This window comes from Hemicordylus capensis, chromosome 3 (assembly GCF_027244095.1).
Source record: "Hemicordylus capensis ecotype Gifberg chromosome 3, rHemCap1.1.pri, whole genome shotgun sequence".
Classification (NCBI taxonomy): Eukaryota; Metazoa; Chordata; class Lepidosauria; order Squamata; family Cordylidae; genus Hemicordylus; species Hemicordylus capensis.
In genome coordinates this window covers 90,772,472-90,792,922 of record NC_069659.1, presented here as the reverse complement: position 1 = coordinate 90,792,922, position 20,451 = coordinate 90,772,472, and the positions used below count along the sequence as shown (strand labels likewise).

General features: G+C 41.8%; 1 protein-coding gene across 2 annotated transcripts in view; it reads right to left on the bottom strand.

Annotated features, from left to right (window-relative positions):
* Positions 1-20,451, bottom strand: part of MORC3 (MORC family CW-type zinc finger 3) — a 51,693-nt gene that overhangs the window by 12,950 nt on the left and 18,292 nt on the right. For both annotated transcript variants that reach the window (XM_053305282.1, XM_053305283.1), the window contains exons 3-13: positions 16,849-16,981; positions 11,463-11,675; positions 10,331-10,480; positions 7,416-7,566; positions 7,119-7,250; positions 4,231-4,350; positions 1,925-2,022; positions 1,430-1,531; positions 1,215-1,337; positions 1,048-1,116; positions 692-734 (exon numbers count right to left, since the gene is read on the bottom strand). In XM_053305282.1, coding sequence (XP_053161257.1) covers positions 692-734; positions 1,048-1,116; positions 1,215-1,337; positions 1,430-1,531; positions 1,925-2,022; positions 4,231-4,350; positions 7,119-7,250; positions 7,416-7,566; positions 10,331-10,480; positions 11,463-11,675; positions 16,849-16,981 — 1,334 coding nt within the window. The remainder of the gene's footprint in view (positions 1-691; positions 735-1,047; positions 1,117-1,214; positions 1,338-1,429; positions 1,532-1,924; positions 2,023-4,230; positions 4,351-7,118; positions 7,251-7,415; positions 7,567-10,330; positions 10,481-11,462; positions 11,676-16,848; positions 16,982-20,451) is intronic.

Sequence of the window (20,451 nt, the reverse complement as noted above, 5' to 3'; positions counted from 1 at the left end):
CATTCAACTTTTCTACAAGGAGAAATTATTCTGCTTTTGGGTCCCTTGAAGAAATATTCTCTTTCTACACACCATCTCTGGGCAACCTCTTCAAATCTCATGGACACTAATCTCTCTTGCTACTCAAAATTTTCCATCTGCATATCCATCTCCCTGATAGTTTTGCTTGGATACATCATTCCCATCTCAATTTTTGTATGTCCAAGATCAAACACCTCATCTTCCCTTATATCCACTGAAAATGTCTCTATCCATTCTGTTTGGAGAGGTCTATCAATGGCTACTAGTCTGAGGGCTACAGGCCAGCTCCAGCCTCAGAGGCAGGATGCCCCTGAATACCAGTTGCAGGGGAGTAACAGCAGGAAAGAAGGCATGCCCTCAGCTCCTACCTGTAGGCTTCTGGTGGGCCACTGTGTGAAACAGGATGCCGGAATAGATAGGCTTTGGCCCTGATTCAGCAGGGCTATTCTTATGTTTATCAGGCATGAAGCCTTGGCTTCATCTGTGTTTCCTTGGCTCATCTCTTTTTTCTTTCTTCCCCTCACTGCCTTACCTATATTGAATTTTAGATTGTAAGCTCCAATGGGCAGGCATCTGCCTTTTTGTTGTTGCTTTGTAAAGCATGATGTACATTGATGGCAGTATGTAAATGAATACTAAACACCATTTCAAAATGAAGTATATTACATACCTGTTGGCTCATCTCCAGTCTTTTCTTTAATTTCTCCCTGTCTCTGTATGGAGAGGCAAAAGAATAACAGCACATATCAAGAGATGATTTTGTCCACTGAACTATTCTGAGGATTTCTGGACTTTGTAGAGGAACAAACAAAACACAAGAACAATGTCCACACCAAACTGCTACATATCAAGCACACTAAAAGGAATTATGCTACTAATTTAAACCTCTGCTGACTAAACATACTTTGTTCTGATGTTGTCTTTTAGTGACTACCCTCAAAAGTGCACACAGAGATATCCAACTTATATTTCTAAAGATATCTTCTGAAGAAGATAAATAAACACAAATTTAAAGCTAATACTCACTTTTTCTTAAAGGTTTTCTCATATGGTATTAAATCATCATCTTCAGGTTCTTCAGGAACATTGCAGTTTCTATTTAAAAAGAGAGAGAGAGAGCTTAGAAGTGTTTGATTTTGATCCAGCGAACAAAAGTGTGACCCCAAGCTTCTTAATTCCCGCTTCTATATTACCTGAACTGAGGGTCAGGGTTGTATGAACAGTACCACTTCTCTGGTAAGCGATCAATTCCATCCGGAAGCTTCCTCCATTTTAGACATGAATCACACTGAACCCAGGTCTGATCAGGCCGCTTCCTTTAATTGAGTATCAAAAAAAATGACCTGAAGTTTAGGATGATTCAAGATAGGTATAAATTGAATGGGGTGGTGGTGGTTTTAAAACTTACTGGGTATCTTCAACTAGCACTTCTAGAGGATATTCATTTTTCTTTGCTTGCATCTCATTCCAGTAATCATTAAGCTTCTCACCAAGTGCATGTATTGTAAGTCTGACAAGACAAGAAGACAAAGCTGTACCTCATAAAACACGCATTTTGGTTTTTTTTAAGATGAAACAAGCATTTAACAGTCATAGAAAGCAAATGCTAAAAAAGAAGAATAGGAAACCCTGAAAATTTCTCTCTTGCCTCTAGGCTGATAATTGGAGTGAGGGGACCTCATTCAAGACGGAATGGTGGTGGATTTGTGAAAGGGTCACCAGCTGCTGACCTGTATGACACAAGCTTTTCAATGTGTAATGTATTACAAAAAATTGTTTTCTTTCTGGTAAATATTTATAACTACGTGGATAAGCTTCCTTAATTATTCAGAAAAAAGTATAATATTTAGATAAGAACATATATGACAATTCTTTTGTATGTTGAGAGAAAATAAATATTTACCTGTATTCATTGGTATAATCAAAATCTTGTTTATTGTGAGTAGGCTTTAGGAAGTTGCATTCAATAATTCCAACTACACCAACACCCATAATGTTTGCCTACATAAATAAAATAAAATAAAAGGATAAGCAAATGCGTTTATACAAATATTGTTGTAAATAAAGCAAGCGACTACTGTTATTTTTAAAAATTATACAAATATTAAGACAAAATTTGTCCCAAAAGATGTCAGAAGAGGCCTTATTTTCCCTTAAAGTACCTCTTGAAAATAATGTTGGACCTTAAGCAAGCAACCACTACCCTTTCGTATGTCAAGAAATGATCAAAAATAAAAAAGTAAAGCCAAACCATTAGATTCTGCAAACAGGGTGAAAAAATATGAAATCTTCCAGCTTAAATCTCAGATATTTTAAGAATTGGGGGGATTTATTCTGAATGCCAACATTCCATGTGAAGAGGTTATACAGACCAGGGATTCTCAACACTGGGCCTCCAGATGTTATTGGACTTCAACTCCCATAATCCCCTGCCCCAGTGGCCTTTGGTTGGGGATTATAGGAGTTGAAGCCCAATAACATCTGGGGACCCAACATTGAGAATCCATGATAGACCACAACTGGCATGAATGTAGGTCAGTCATTTTAAACACCAGAGCGCTGAGAATATTTTAAATGCCATAGAGGTGAGGGAACAGCGATCATTTCTTGAGGGGGAAAGTATACAATAAGGAAGGATGGAATGTAATTTTTGACACAGTGAAGGCATTCTCTATCCTGGGCACTTGAATGCATTAAAAACCATGTCAAAAGTAAGTCCCTGGCTTTGCCTGTATGTAAGGTCCTTCACCCTTTCCCAGTTGCCGAGTGATCAGCTGTGCTGTAACAGAAAATTCACAATAATTAACTCTTTAGAGATTTTCAGCCACAGAATATTAAAAAATTCTCGGTACCAAATACAATGCGGTGTATCAGGATGGATAATTTTTCTGAAAAACCACATACTTAATAAAAGTTAAATTGGGTTTTTTAAAATTGAAGTTTTTTTTAAAAAATAGCCTTGTTAGAATTAATTTTGAATGTAAGCATGTTGAAGATGCACTTATGATAGCTAAAAACGGAATCCATGTCCTCCTGTTAAATACATTTAAAGACAGATTTTCTATGTAAATAAAAAAGAAAAGAAAAATATCTTCTTGAGGACAAGCTTTATTAATATGGTACTGTGGGCTATATTTTATATTGTAGTTATGAGCCTGATACTAGGAAACAGGCACTGGAATAGAGTCTCTGGCTTCAGGAGACATCATGCCATCCCGTATAATGTACTAGATCACCCATTGCACCAATATGAGCCATCTTGTATACAGCTGTTCTTATGCTTATCAACCTGAGCTCTACAATTTGCTCAGTTTTCAAATGGCAAGTATTTACTTTCCATGAGAAGATAATGGACTTTTCATCTTATCCTCATCTTATGAGGACAAGACACTTTGCCTAGTAACCAACTACTAGCACTTGCTTTTGGGAAATTCTGGGTCCACAGTTATAAGCAAAGAGAGCACAAAAGATATGAGCAGAGGACACATGGATTTGTATCATACATAGAGTGGCCAGAAGACATTCTACTCATGCTAGAGGAAGGGGTGATTTCCTTTCCCCTTTTGTTGACCTCCTTCCCTTCTTTCTACAGCACCTTTGCACCACATGTCATCCTGCTCTGACGGAACCCCCAACCCTCAGAAGCAAATTCTCAAGAGTGTACAGGGGGCTTCAGTGGGAAGGGAAGATCAATGAAAGGGGGAGACCACTCTCTCCCTTGCACAAGTGGAACTTCTTTCCCTCACACGATGAGCACTTACAAGACAATCCACTGGCTACAATGAATACAAGTTTTGGATTGTTAGTTACTTTGTGTTTCTTGGGTGGGGCTGAGATTGGGGCACTGCAGGTGGTTTATACAATACAGGAAAAGCAGCAGAAATGAAACAGAAAAGCAGCACCCTGGAAAGAAACACTCCCTACTACACCATATAAATTAACTAAATACAGCATTTTACTAGTTAATTAACCAATTTGTATGCATCGCTGGTAAGAAATGGGATACTCTATATGTCAAGCATTTAAATCAGTTTCCCCCCTGGGTGAATTAAAATCACTTCAGTGTAAGATGAACCACCATGCTTTGAAACTTTAAAAATCAGGAATATTATACAAACAATACCAAAATGGTACCCCCCCACACACACACTTATAACAAGTTTTAATGAAAATTCTCAAAGATGGCTTATTCTATACCATCGTTCTCACCTTTTGCTGATAGCCAACTCTTTCATAGGCTTTGATTAGTCTGTTTCTATGGTACATCATCATTCCATAATGATCTTTATTGCGGCAGTTGAATCCAAAGGTAATTTTTACAGTTTTTGGCTTGTTTGCCGATGTTAGGGAAAACCTTTGAACGTGGCTATTTCTTTATGCTGGGTGGCATCCAGACTAGCACTCTGTCAGCATAAACTCCTCCCGTTCATATGTGGCAAACACCTCCACAGAAACTCTGTATGCTCCAAAATGTGCCTGTGCCCTTGCTTCAACTGCTATGGTACAACAGGATATTGCCTGCTGTGGATATTATGAGCCAAACTGTGCTGTACAGTCTACAAGGCCTTGCTGATTGTTGCTTACATGCTTTATAGTAGCTAGAATAGCTGAGCCCAATTGCTTGCTAGCTACCTCTGTGTATTAGGTCATAGTTTGAGATACAACTAGAGAAATTATGTATTTCGTATATTTAACATGGGTACCTGGCCCTTGGCTTCTGTGATGGGAAAGTAATCTAGCTATGACCCCCACCTTGTATTTCCTCCCCCCTCCCCTCCTTTTGGAATTCAAATTAGAGACCTAAAGCTTGGATGCGAGGAAGAGAGTGATGTGTGTGTGTTTGACAGCTCATCCTTATCAGACAAGGCTGAAGGCAGGAGGAGCACAGCAGAACATCAAACAATTTCCCTTATCAGGCTGGGGGTACAGGAGACAAGGGTTGTAAAGATGAGTCAACTGTGAAATCAAAGAAAGAGGAGTGAAGAACTGAGCAACACTTCTGAGACAAGGACCCCAGAGGTGGCATAATTGCCTTCCAGTAAATGATGTAAAGAGGATGACACCAAAGATCATCAAAGGCTGAGAAGAGTATAAGAACTCGTGGGCAGAAGGACAGAGGGCCAAGACCAAACCCAGAGAGGTGCTTCTCATTCCCTCTCCAACACTGTAGAGCGCTCCATATCTTCACTCCCTATTTCTTTGCTCCTCAGAAACTCTACTGGTTGGGAAAGCTGTGGGCTGGCCACCCACCAGCCCTTTTCTGCTCTTTAGTAAACAACTCTCTCTCTCTCTCTCTCATATATATATATATCCTTCTTTCCCTTCTTCCCCTTTCCTCTCCCTTAGAGAATTTGGTCTGTAAGCTAAGCAGTATTACGTATTCCCTGCTTGCGAGGACCCAGTTTTGCTGTAACCACTTGAAACTACTTCCTAAGCAGTGTTCCCGCTAAGGTGTGTGCTCGTGCGCCCACTCAAGTTTTTTGTTTAAATGTCCGCTCAGTTAATCTTACATCCCTGGCCTAGTTCACTGAGTCTCCTTAAGTAACTATAGGCAAAGGTTCCCTAGTGTAGGAAAGAACCACTTTGGTTCACAATACATACAAGAATCACTGCACTTGTGCAAGGACCCCTTGCATGAGTAAACACTCCTCCTGTTCACAAATAAGCATATGATGGATGATGCCCACTGAATGTTCATTTTAACTGAAAAATTGCAACCACTTCTAAGCCATTTTAAAGGAGTCTTAACACACATTATTGTAGGAAACATTAGAATCACATTTGTGAATTGAAGTTTTTTTTTTTTTAAAGGAAATCAAGTTTTTTAAAAAAACACCAAGAACCTTAACAACAAATATTCACATAATTCATAAATTATGTGGATCTGAGTCTAGTACAATCAACTGCAACTTTTAATAGGATTACCCTTCATTGGAAAACGCTGGAAGTTTCACCCCATTCAGCACCACCCTCTTCTGACAAACACTGAACACAAATACACCTACGGACATGGCCACTGGGTACTTGGGCAGGGGGACCTAGCTAGTGGGTGTTCTCCATAGAAGGGACAAGAGCTGGTAAATCGTAAATTTTGCTGGGTCTTGTAAACCTGAGTAACAGTGTTTGGTGAGGATTTTTAATGATTTTGAAGGAGTTTCAGCTATTTTGGAGGATTCAGAGGCTCGATCTGCTCATTCCTCTTGGTGACCCTTGCTGAAGTTACTGTCCCTTGCCAATTTAAAATGCCTTTGAGTTATTTTGGGGGGCTCAAAGCATGTCCAGAGGGTCGATCTGCTCATTCTTCTTGGTGATATTACAAGATTTTTAGCAATTTTTTTGGTTTTTTTCCCCTTTACTTTTAGGTCTTTTTGCTGTCATGGTTCCCCCAACTCTCTGTTTCTCATAGACTTTAATGTCCTGCCAACAGCGCAGTTTTGCCAGAACAGAACCCTAGTGGTTGGCAAGGGATGGCTGTATTTCTAAATTTTAACTAATCTTTTAACTTTGCTGAATAGTAGCAACTCCTTAATCTGTCTCCCTCTCCGACTGCCACTAACACAGCACTCTTTTCACTCAAATTCAGTCAGTCCTACTCTTCTTGAGAGTTTGCCACCACCTGTGTCTCCTTTAGCCTTTCCAGGTTAAAGCTGAAGGACTGTATGCCCTGGACTTCAGAGTTCCCCTCACATTCCCAGGGTTAGATTGGTTGTCTAGCTCTGAATAGCAATGCTGGGGTTTCATGTAGAAGAATCTCTGACTCAAGTTACGGGGGTGCACATCAAGGCCACGAAGAAAAACCCATGACTGATGTGAGGTTGCACTGGTATTGAGTCCTCATAGAGTAAATGTATGTGCACAATACAGCATTACACTTTGATTTTTGTTTCACATCTGAACTAGTAAGAAGGGCCTAAACAGTAAGAGTTTCACAAGTGACATCATCACACAAAGGATGGCAAGACCTGCTACTCAAACTGATGCTCAGTTCCTGATCCGACAGTGGAGAGGGATGAGACAAAATAGTCCATGGTTTAATTACATTATATTTGGCCTTCTTTTTCATTCAATCTGTAATAGCCCACAGCAATAAAGGATACAGCCAAAAATTTTGGCCTGTAAACATCACTTTCTATATAGGCAAGGCTTTTAGAAACCAGTTGTGTTTGCACCTTCTGTCCTCTTATAATGATCTGCATTCTTGGCTTCAAATACAAAATACTGCAATAAGCCTGAAAAGCAAATGGAAGTCCATGGTCACTTCGTCATAGACTGCAAGCTAAAGAAAATCTAAACAGTTTAATAATAGAATACATTATTGTCACAGTTAATGACACAACTTACATCTAGAAAGCACTGTAACATTGCAATAGAAAATACATGAATAGTATACATACCCGTAATGAATAATCACTTTCAGGAATAACCTGGTCTTGTCTCTCTTGCTTTTTATATCCTCTTTTCCCTGTTACTTCATCTAAATCTGCAGGAATCCTAATATCATATTTATCTGTATCAAAATCAAATTCAGTTTGTTCATTTTTCTCTCTGTAGAAAGAAATTAAAGGTGAATTTAAACTTGCATTACCACATCAAAAATAGGTAGTGGTTCTCAGTAGTTTTGCTCTTGGTGAAGTATTATTAAACACTTCTGTACAAATACATAGAATATACAAGCATTCCATCTTGAAAGTTTAACCAACTGCAACTACTACTTCTTGAACAACAACTTTCAGTGAAACACACACTGAACTTTGTCCTGGGGTTGTATCCAGAATTTTACCACAGCAGTCAGATTTTGTCATGGAGAAGCTCGCCTTCTGACTAGGTGTGAATAGCTAAAGGCCACCTGGATCAGTTTTGCATACCTGGCTTTACCAAGATAACACATAATTTTTCTAGCCATTTGAAATCTGGGATAACTTTCCTTGGGCTGATGGCAAGTAAAGAATCTTAGGATTAATGCCAGGTTGTGTGGGGATGAACTGGAGCAAAGTTCTGTGGTGGACTCTCTGATAAAACATGGTATATGCACACTGCCCCCGAAATAGTGCCTAGGAATGCTAACCAGGCAGTGGACAGAGGATCTTCCTTCACACAGCAGAAGCACTGAAGGAGGAGAGTCCGCTGCTTCCCATAGCCACCTAAGTCCCATTCAGCCCTGGCATGCCAGATGATGGCGGGCAGCAGTAGATGCTTCTTTCAGCATCAGTACCATTTTAATTCTGAGATGGAGCACAGAAAATCTAAAATGGCACCACTGCTGAGATAATTATCTGCTCTTCCCACCATTACCCAGTAAGCCAGGGCCCAATGGAAAGGCTTACTGGGCAGCAGTGGGAAACAGCACCAGACATTCAACTCAGGGACTTCAAGGGTTGACTGGGTGGGTCGTTGGTCAACCCCTGAAGCTGCCCTTGATTTTATAGTACTTTTCTTCTGTATATATCTAACTCAGAGTCTGGCTTAGAAAAGTAGCTAACCTGCTAGACTTTATGCTTGTTTTCTTATCTGTCGGAGTATTTTTATTCTATCTTCCTTTAATGAATAATCTTTTTGGTTAAATATTCTTGCATTTTCCTTGAGTTTACTGCAGGCCACGCTGGCTAGTGTGTCTCATACTACTTGAGAGACATGCCCTCTGCTATAATATAGCATCTTAGGAGTGGACTGGAAAAATGGAAAGCCTGGCATTAAGTGGATATACACTGCAGATCTCACCAGTATTAGATACTCCTGGATATAAATATGTGGTTCAAGTGCTGACAACTATCTCAGATTAATCATTAACTCACCGTTATTCAGCCTTTCCTCTTTTACAATGTAACATGAACCAGAGACTGAGATGGAAGAGAACTTGCTCACACCATGACAAAATTTATTATTAAATTTCTATACCACTTTTCATTAAAACAATCTCAAGGCAGTTCACACAAAAGTTAACACAAAACTACAAAAGTTACACAATTAAAATATTAGCTAGAATATAAAATATAAAAATACAGATCTGATCAGATCAAAGGTCATATGCCAGATCTGATCAGATCAAATTCCAAATACTTTGGAATGCTCTCCCAGTGGCCATTCGTTCCTCGGACTCCATTACAGGTGTTTTTTTTTTTGTTTTTTTTTAAGAAAACTTGTTAAATCTTAGCTTTTTATCCAGGCCTTTACATGATTGTTTCTATTGCTGCTTCTGTGTGCTTTATCTGTGTATAGTTTTTATGTTTGTATTTTATATATTTTAAATCAGATTTATTTCATATTTTTAGCTTAATATTTTTAATTGTTCATTTTATTGTATTTTTAAAAAAACTTTTGTAAACCGCCTTGGGATTGTTTTTAATGAAAGACGGTATATAACTTTAACAATCAATCAATCAATCAATAAATGTGAGGAAAACTAATTCCTTCTGGTGAAAGAACTGGTGCAAGCTCTCCAGGTTATACAGCTAGTGTATCAGTTTCCAGCTACAAATAAGAGCAAGGTTATTTATTTATACAAATTCCTTCAGTTGTGACCATCCTGAGAAAGCCAGTGGCAGTGCAGCAGGAAGATGCTTCTGGATTGCAAAAGGTTTTCGGAGCATGGAGTGTGCAGGGTGGGGCTATTTCTGACGATCTCTGCTTCCCCTGGAAAAGCCCTACATCCTCCAAAAATAGGTCACACAGCCCTCGGGGACATGTTTTTGGAGAGTGCAGGGCATTTCTGGGGGAAACAAAGATTGGCTAAAATTGCTCCTTCCCACATGCTCCATGTTGAGCAGCCAAGAAAGCTTTCTGCTTTGTGGACATGACTTCCTGGTGTGCTGGTGCTGCCTTAGTCAGGATGTCAGCCACTAAAAAGAACAGTGAAGTAGGTAATGAAATGAGCAGTGAAATTCTGTAATGTCAGTCACCTGTAACGAAATTCTGAAATGACAGTGGTCTGAGGCAACACTTTCTCAGGTTCCCTAGAATTTGTGTAAGCACATTTCTGTGTTCAGAATGTACTTGTATTTTGGGAAAGTGTAATGTGAGAAATGTCCCTTTTCATCTTGTAATCATAAATTTCATGTCAAAGGCACATATTTTAGAAGACTGAGTGAAGTTCCTCTCAGGAGAGAGATCTAGGTCTTGTTCCACATTAACTTTTGAATGGCGAAACTAGGCATGAAGTTCAAAGAGCCCTGAGCCACTTTTTGGAAGCGCAGTATAGAAATTAAATAAATAAATACATACATACATACATACGGTGATTTGTGCATTCATGTCAAATTCTCACACACTAAAGCAATATTACTTACACTCAGATTAACAGTGTTTATCTCACCTTCGAAGATTCCAAATGATGATCCTTGTCCCTTTTTTCCCTATTATGGCATCGAGCTCTGCAAGCAACTCCTCTTCTGTAGGAAACAAGGAATGTTCCAGGATTGCACTCAAGCTGGCTGCCGATTCCTTTGGATTCATAATTTGTCGTAGGTGGTATTAAGGACTTAATGCACTGCAATTTTTTTTTAAAAAAAAATTCAGCCAGCTTTGGCCTCTTCTACTTGAACCCTTCCTGAATAAGGGTAGAAACTGATGACCACGTACTACATGGCCAACATCTTGAAACTCTCCCTTTACAGCTTTAATCATTTTGACAGCTAGTAATCTTTCAGCTATGGCCATGTAGTGACTCTAGCACAACCATACTCCTGAAGCCATCTAGAAATCTAGGAAAGAAACAGCATAGCAATGCTTGGCTCACCACTAGATGGGATCCTACAAAGATTCCTCAGCTCTCTGAAAGGTTAATCTTACCACAGGAGAATATTGAAAAAGTTGACCTTGTGATGAGCAGTGGGGTTTCTACTATACAGCATGTAATCATCTGGCTTCTCCCCTCCAAGAAATGTGCCCATCTGCTGCCATTCCACTGCAGCCAATCAGGCCACCTCCATCAGTGCTGCTAATGGTAAAAGTTATGTACTACTCATTTTTATCAGTACTGTAACCTGCTTTGGGGACACAGGTTGAAAAGCAGGATAAAAACCTAAACAAATGATTACATCCAACAAACCTATTGTCCATTTATTCATTTTCAAGTTGTATGTTCCTATCACATCACTCTGCTGGGTCAACCGAGAAATAATTTTCAGGCCCTTTTCAGAAACTCAAATTTCTGCTCTTCTCTTTCGCCTCTTAGCTGTCTGTCAACTAGAGAGGTGATGACACCAGTGGTGTGTATGTGTCACAAGTGCATTGTTCTTTGTGGGGGGAAGGGAGGATGAAGTAACCAATTAGAGGCTACAACTTTACAGTTTGGACAAGGTCTCAAAATTCAGTTGAAATACCTGTATACATCTACTGCCTAAAAATGCAGATAGTAAGGGGCCATCTAGAGAAACTATTACCCCACTCTGATATGTACAGATCTGACCTTTCATTTTGCTTGGAAAACAACAAAAAGGATATGTTTCTTGTTGAATGATATTATGGGAACAATGACATGTTCTGCCTTTATAGCTTCCAAGTAGGTCTGTGACAAGAGGCCCACACTCATAACATCTCCATTCTTTGTGAAAACAATTGCATCTTTCCCGAGGCGCATAGATCCCGATTTAAAACCATTTCCATACAATCCAACTGGAACGCGGCCATTCAACGTAACTTTTTCACTGAAGCCAAAGCTGAAACATGGATTTGGAAAGATAACGTTAAAGAAAAAAATGGCAACCCACATTGTGTCATATCGCTTCATAGATTGAAAGAGCAACTTTAAAATCAGCATATACAGCTGAGTTACAGTATGCTGGCTGTTCCTCCAAGAGAGTTTTAAAAATAAAATTAAAAAATAAGTACCATGCAATTTTATAGCCAACTATCAATGCATGGAGAAATAACATAGTGGAAATCCATGCTGTTAAAAATGATATCTCAGTCTGTACTTTATTAGTGCTGCAGGGCTTTTATGGTGAGCCCTTTCCCTCTTCAATTTATGCTCTTCATAAACATTAATCTTCATTTGAGACGCTCTCTGAAATTTTTATCAGGGAAGACTTTGGAGAACTGGAAGAGACTCAGCCACATAGTAATAAGAAGTTAATTTACAGGTTTTAAAATAGTAAAATTAGGTTTAATACTGTACCTGAGTGTCACCTGCGATCATGGCAACAAGGGCAGAATCACTGGCTCACAGTGTTCATGCTCCTAAACATAGACTATTTAGTAGGGGTGTGCAATTTGATTCAACCTCGAATTGATTCATGTCGAATTGGGATGATTAGCAGATTTGACCCTGAATTGAATTGCCCTAAAAAAGTTGCCCCCGATTTGACCCTGATCAATCTGGATGATTCGAATGCTATTTTGAGGCCTGTTTTGCTGGAAGAGCTGTTCTACCATTGGAGTCTGCAGTAGATCAGCCCTCTGCTCCAGACCTAGTGCGTCTGCCCATCTCGGAGGACTGGTCTACCCAGTTGGTAGACCAGCTGTCCTCAGGAAAAAAGCACCATTTTGAGGCCTGTTTTCCCAGCAAAATGGGCCTCAAAATGGTGCTTGAATCACCCAAACTGATTTGGGCAATTTGAGGATGATTTGTCAAGGCGGTTAGCCAAGCCAGCTGTTTTCAATGAACCAATTCGAGGGCTTTGTGATTCAATCTTGAATTGAAGAGCATAATTTGTTTCGTGTACACACCTACTATTTAGTGTAGCCCAAAGGCTACATATAGCCACCTAATGGTACAGCAGGGAAATTACTTGCCTAGGGAGCAAGAGGCTGCTGGTTCGAATCCTTGCTGGTATGTTTTCCAGACTACTGGAAACACCTACTTTGGGCAGCAGTAATATAGGAAGATGCTGAAAGACATCATCTCATAGTGTGCAGCAGATGGGAATGGTAAACCCCTCCTGTATTCTATCAGAGACAACCACAGGGCTCTGTGGTCACCTGGCGTTGACACCGACTCGACAGAACACTTTACCATTAAAGGCTACACATACATAGAGTAATTCAATCCCTTTCAAAGGATCCATCAACTATCTTTTCCATTTGAGCAGGGCCGATATATGCATGTAGGCCTCACTTGATATTAAACTATCTATGCATGGTGCGGATAGGAAAATTGCATGCCAAAGACTTGTCCCATTGCTGCACTTAAAGAACCCACATAACAATGCTAACTCTCAAAGTGAGACAACTGGCTTGGATCCAAGTGCTTTCTCACCCACTTCCTGCTACAATCCCTTGTGCCCCCTGAAAAGTTACTCTTGAAGATTATGGGATCCTCTGGAACAGCATGCACAGGGGCTGCAACTGGGAGGGACAAGGAATTAGCAGTTACCCTCTTGTATGAGCAAGAGACACTTCCGCTCGCACACAAAACTCGTGAGAGAGAGTGTGTGTGAGAGAGTAAAGGTGAGGGTGAGAGAGAGGGGGGATCATACAGAACAGCTGGTATTAGTTGTTTTGTCTCTGGTTCCCAGACTTGATTATATAGACATACCTGCCTGCATTACAAATGCTGTTATGGATAATTTATCTATCAAATTTGGATACTGCCCCAAACCTTCGTCTCTGGGCAGTTTATAGTGCCATAAAACAGGTTAAAACACAGGAAATAAAAACTTTAAAACAATTTAAAACCGGAGTCAGATCAAAAAGCTTGGGTGACGAGATAAGTCTTCAAGTGCTTTTTAATAGTTGTCAGAGATGGGGAGTCTCATGTTTCAGTAGGGAGTACATTCCCCAGCCTTGGGGCAGCAACAGAGAAGGCCCATTCCCATGTGGCCACCAGACCCGCCAGTGGCAACTGCAGACGAACCTCTCCAGATGATCTCAATGGGTAATGCAGCTCGTCATTCATTCATTCAATTTCTATACCGCCCTTCCAAAAATGGCTCAAGGTGGTTTACATGGAAAAACAACAAACAAATAAGATGGAACCCTGTCCCCAAAGGGCTCACAATCTAAAAAGAAACGTAAGATAGACACCAGCAACAGTCACTGGAGGTACTGGGCTGGGGGTGGACAGGGCCAGTTACTCTCCCCCTGCTAAATAAAGAGAATCACCATGTTAAAAGCTGCCTCTCTGCCAAGTTAGCAGGGGTAGACAATAATGAAAACAACATTCTCTTAAATATCCAGGGCCTAAGCTGTTTAGGGCTTTATAGGTTATAACCAGCACTTTGTATTTTCCTCAGAAACTTATCAGCAACCAGTATAGCTCTTTCAACACAGGAGCAATGTGGTCTCTCTGAGATGACCCAGAGACCAACCTGGCTGCTGCATTAAGAACATAAGAACAGTCCTGCTGAATCAGGCCCAAGGACCATCTAGTCCAGCATCCTGTTTCACACAGTGGCCCACCAGATGCCGCTGGAAGTCACAGGCAGGAGTTGAGAGCATGCCCTCTCTCCTGCTTTTACTCCGAGGCATCCTGCCTTTGAGGCTGGAGGAGGCCTATAGCCCTCCGACTAGTAACCGTTGATAGACCTCTCCTCCATGAAGTATCCCAAACCCTTCTTAAAGCCATCCAGGTTGTTGGCTGTCACCACATATTGTGGCAGAGTATTCCACAAGTTGATTAGGCGTTGTGTGAAAAAGTACTTCCGTTTGTTGGTCCTAGATTTCCCAGCAATCTATTTCAGAAGAATTTCTCTCTATCCACTTTCTCCACACCATGCATGATTTTATAGACCTCTATCATGTCTCCCCGCAGTCGTCTTTTTTCTAAAGTAAAAAGCCCCAGGAGTTGTAACCTTGCCTCATAAGAAAGGTGCTCTAGGCCCATGATCATCTTGGTTGCCCTCTTCTGCACCTTTTCCAGTTCTACAATGTCCTTTTTTAGATGTGGTGACCAGAACTGTACACAGTACTCCAAGTGTGGTCACACCATCATTTTGTAGAAGGGCATTATAATTTTAGCCGTTTTATTTTCAATCCCCTTCCTATGATCCCTAGCATGGAATTGGCCTTTTTCACAGCTGCCGCACACTGATTAGACACTTTCAGCAAACTGTCCACCATAACCCCAAGATCCCTCTCCTGGTCAGTCACCAACAGCTCAGATCCCATCAGCGTATACTTGAAGTTGGGGTTTTTGGTCCCAATGTGCATCACCTTAAACTTGCTAACATTGAACCGCATTTGCCACTTTGTCGCCCACTCACCCAGTTTGGAGAGATCCTTTTGGAGCTCCTCACAATCAGTTTTGGATTTCACTACCCAAAAGTTTGGTATCATCTGCAAATTTGGCCACCTCACTGCTTACCCCTGCTTCTAGATCATTTATGAATAAGTTTAAAAGCACCGGTCCCAGTACAGATCCCTGGGGGACCCCACTTCTTACTTCCCTCCATTGTGAAAACTCTCCATTTATCCCTACCCTCTGTTTCCTATCTTTCAAACAGTTAACAATCCACACATGTACTTGTCCCCTTATCCCATGACCCCTATGTTTCGTCAGGTGTTTTTGATGAGGAACTCTGTCAAAAGCTTTTTGGAAGTCCAGGTATACTATGTCAACTGGATCACCTTGATCCACACACTTGTTGGCACTCTCAAAGAAGTCCAAAAGGTTGGTGAGGCAAGATTTACCTTTGCGGAAGCCATGCTGGCTGACTCCCAGCAGGGCCTGTTCTTCTAGGTGCTTTACAATTTTATCCTTGAGGATGCTTTCCATCAATTTGCCTGGAACAGACGTTAGGCTAACCGGCCTGTAATTTCCCGGATCACCCTTGGATCTCTTTTTGAAAATTGGTGTTACATTTGCTACTCTTCAATCCTCTGGTACAAAGCCCGATTGCAGGGATAAGTTATATATTTTAGCAAGGAGGTTGGCAATTTCACATTTGAGTTCTTTGACGACTTTTGGATGGATGCCATCCGGCCCTGGTGATTTGTTAGTTTTTAGTTTTTCCAGACAGTTTAGAACATCATCTCTTGTCACTTCTATCTGACTCAGCTCTCTAGCCTCCATCCTTGAAAACCCTGGTTCAGGAACAGGTATATGCTCAGTATCCTCTGCCGTGAAGACGGATGCAAAGAACTCATTTAGCTTCTCTGCAACCTCCATATCCTCCTTAATAATCCCTTTCACTCCCTCATTGTCAAATGGTTCAACCGCCTCCCTGGCAGGTTTCCTGCTTCTGATGTATTTTTAAAAGTTTGTTATTCCCTTTGATACTTTTGGCTAAATATTATGTACCAACTGTAGTTTCCAGACTACTTACAAAGACAGCCCCACATACAGCGCATTGCAGAAGTCAAGTCTGAATGTTACCAGCATATGTACCCCTGCTAACTTGGCAGAGAGGCACCTTTTAACGTGTTGATTCTCTTTATTTTGCAGGGAGAGAATAACTGGCCCTATCCACCCCCAGCACAGTACCTCCAGTGACTGTTGCTGGTGTCTATCTTGTGTTTCTTTTTAGATTGTGAGCCCTTTGGGAACAGGGATTCATCTTATTTATTTATTATTTCTCTGTGTAAACCACCCTGAGCCATTTTTGGAAGGGCGAATAAAAATTGAATAAAAAATAAATACGTACCACTGTTCTAAGGTTGTTTATCTCAAGAAATGGACGCAGCTGGTGTAGTGATAGAAAGCACCTCTGGCCACCACCTCAGCCTGAGATAACAGGGCGAGATGTGGATCCAGAAGCACTCCCAGACTGTGTACCTGTTCCTTTTCAATATAGATCAATATAGTCTCTGATCATAATCTCTCCTACTTAAAGGGAAACACAATCAATATTTCTCCACAGCACCAGCTCCAAGTTCATAAACACCCTCTTTTTTCATACTATAAGCTTTTATCGGATGTACAATCAAAAAATGATTAGATAAAATTTTACTCACCTCAACATCTTATGTAACTTGTCTGCATTCATACCATTTCCATTGTCCATAAATACCAAACATGTGTTCTCATTTATAATTGTTTTGTCAATCCACATCTGTTTTGCATTTACATCTGGATCATAAGCATTGTCTAAGAATAAATAGTGCAAACTTATTAGTTATTCTGAATCACTAACACAACCCAGCAATACTGACCACTTAATAACCAATATATAAAGCAGAGAAACAGTGTTGTGACCAACTTTTTCATCATTTCAGATACTGTATTTACCTGAATCCCAAGACTAGATTCTTTCTAAGTTCTTTGATGTTAGAAATCAGGGGGTCATCTTGAATTCAGAGTCCTCTTCCTTTTGGGTAAATTTTACTTACTTTAGGCAAGTATAACCTGTATTTAATCTCTATTTTTAAGGGGCTCGTCTTACATTCAGAGTCTTGTATTCAGATGAATATGGGTAACGAAAATTTATCATAAACTACCACATCAACTACAAGGCAACCAAGGGAGTATTTTAAAACCTATTATTTACCATATATATTTACCATGTCTACTCTTGATGAAGCTTACTTCTCTCTCTGCACATGCTTTCTTTTATCAAGCCATTTCTCCCAATCCTCTTTCCCTTTATGCCTTGCTTTCCCTGTTTTGCTTTCTCTACCCTGGTTTTCTTCGACCATCATCATTTTGCCCTATACAGTACTGTTAACAGTTGCACAGAAGGGAAAACTTCTCAAGGTTCAGAGTTTCCCCTTCTCAATGCTGTAGTGATGGGTAAAGCTGCACCTGGTGACATATCCTTTCTGTATGATAATTCTTTAGAAGTATTCAAGATCTTTCAGGGGCAACAGCATTTTGAATGAAACAAAGGGGGCTTGAATATAACTGCTCTAATTCAACTATCTTAAATAAGCCTCTGCAGGAGGTTGTCAGGATATTCAGAATACAGTGGCCCCAATATGCATATGGCACCCTGCTCTGGATTCTAAGATCCCAAGGATCGAGCCTGTGGATCCTTCCCTGATAAAACTGGGCAAAGAGGCACTTTAAAGAAGTGTTGGCTCTCATATTTAGCAAGGTTGGAGCAACTGGCCCAGTTTATGGACTACTAAGGAAGTGCCCATTTGGTACTAAGGTTTTGTTCCTTTGAATTCCTGCTGTTCTTGTTTGGTTTTTAGCATTAGAAATTAAATGTTAGACCTGTTGGATTGTTTTATAGTTTATTTTGTTTTTGTACAGCCTTGAGTGACTTTTGGTAGAAAGAGCATTGGTCACTCACTGTGAAGGCTTATTCTTGCTGCCGGTGTTGAGGACATCTCACATGGGTTATCCTTCCCAGCATGATCCAATGCAGGACATCACCAATTTTTAAACTGTAAGCCTTTAAAGGACCCAGAAGGATAACCCCTCCCAGTTTAGTTAGAACAGCCAAGCCTCTAGAAGGTAGAGAATGTATAAGACAATGCAGGTTAGTTGTTAGGGTAGGTATAGATCAGATATTGAGGAAAGAGCCCAGTAGTTGAGGGTGCCCAGGGTGGGTTGAGATGTCCTCAACATCGGCAGCAAGAAGCAGCCTTCACACTGAGTGACTAATGCTCCTTTCTCAGCTGCCGGGTGAGGATCTCTCATGTGGGACATACCACAGCTAAAATACCCTGGGAGGACGGGCGCTGCCAGCTACTGGTGACGAAGAACGTCTTGCAAAACACACTTGCCAAAGGCTGCCCTCTGCAGAGCTCCAAAGGTCTAGCTTGTGGTGTCTGGTAAAGGTAGTAGGATCAGACCATGTTGCTGCTCTGCATATGTCCTCAATGGGGGCATTGAAGGAGAATGCTGCTGGGGCTGCCACTGAGTAGGTGGAGTGAGCCATTAACCTCAGCAAGGTAGGCGAGTGTTGCACCTCATATGCCAAGGCAATACAGGCTTTTATCCATCTGGCAAGGGTAGCTGAAGATCCAGGTTGTCCCACTGTGGATGGTAAGAAGGAAACAAAGAGGGCTTCCGAGGCCCTGAATGGTAATGTCCATAGTGGTAGGCCTTCAGGCAGCGGCAGACGTCCAGTTTGTGCCATTCCTTCTCTCGAGGGTGGGAGGGGTTTGGGCAGAAGGAGGAATGAACTAGGTTCCAGGATCTATGGAAGACTGAAGCCACCTTTGGTTGGCATGAGGGATCAGGTATCAGTGTCACCATATCCGAGGAGAATATGCAGAGCCTGTTGCTGGTGGATAGCGCCCTGAGCTCTGACATGCGCCTAGAGGAGGTGATGGGTACTAGGAATGCTGTCTTCATGGAGAATATCCACAGCGAGATAAGAGTGTAGCAGCTGGAATGGGGGAGCGTGGAAGACCCTAAGGACCTTGTGCAGGTCCCAGGTAGGGAATCTGTGCACCACTGGTGGTGATATAAGCATCACTCCCTGCAGGAACTGTTTCAAGTGAGGGTGAGACAATATGCTCTTCCCCTTCGTCAGCATAGTTTCCAGTGCTGCTGTGTGGCACTTATGGTATTTGCCCGTGGGCCTTTGTCCAGCCTGTCCTGAAGGAAGGCCAATAGTTCCGGGAGGCTGCAGTCTGTGGGTATGAGCTTGCGTTGCCTGCACCAGCGCAGGAATACACGCCAGGTGAACTGGTAAATTCTGTTTGTAAAAGGTCATCTGGATGCCAGCAGGGTGGCCAGGACTCTCTTGTCGTAACCTAAGTGGCCTAGCAGGCTGCGCTCAGTCGCCAGGCAGCAAGCCTGAACTAAGTTGGGTCGTGGTGCAGTATAGCCCTTGGCTGAGTAGATAGTTTCTTGCCAGGAGGAACCATGAATCATCCACCGCTAGATGTAGGATCTCCGGGAACCACGGGCAGCGTGGCCAATTGGGTGTGACCAGGATCACCTGTGCCTCCAAGCAACCGGACCCAGCATAGGAACCTGGCGAGTAGTGGTACTGGTGGAAATGCGTACAGGAGATCTCGGGGCCACGGGCTGGACATGGCATCCACTGCCTCCGCTTGCGGACAGGGGAAGTGTGCAAAGAAGCATGTAAGTTGAGAGTTGTGTTGAGATGCTAAGAGGTCTAGCTCCGACCATCCCAGGGCCTCTGTGATGAGCCTGAAGACCTCGGGGTTGAGCCTCTACTCCACTGGATGGAGTTCCTGGCGGTTCAGTCAGTCCACTTGTGTGTTCATTGCACCGCTGACATGGTGAGCTATGATGGAGGTGAGGTGTCTCTCCATCCACTGCAACAGGAGGACTACTTCTTCATGTAGTGAGCGGGATCTGGTACCTCCTTGGCGGTTTACATGTGCCTTGGTGGTCATGTTGTCCGTTCTAACGAGCACATCCTTGGAGTCGACCAGTTGGGTGAAGGCCTTGAGTGCTAGCCGGATGACCCTCAACTCTAGTCAGTTCACGCCTTGGCATTTCTCCTGAAGCATTCACGTGCCCTGGGCTGAGCATGAGAAGCAGTGTGCCCCCCATCTGTGGGAACTGGCGTCTGTCATCACTATTACTTGTGGGGGGGGGGTCCAGGAAGGGCTTTCCTCGACTGATGGCTGTCATGTTAATCCACCAGCGCAGGGATTTCTTGACCGGGGTGAACAGCAGGATTGTTGTTT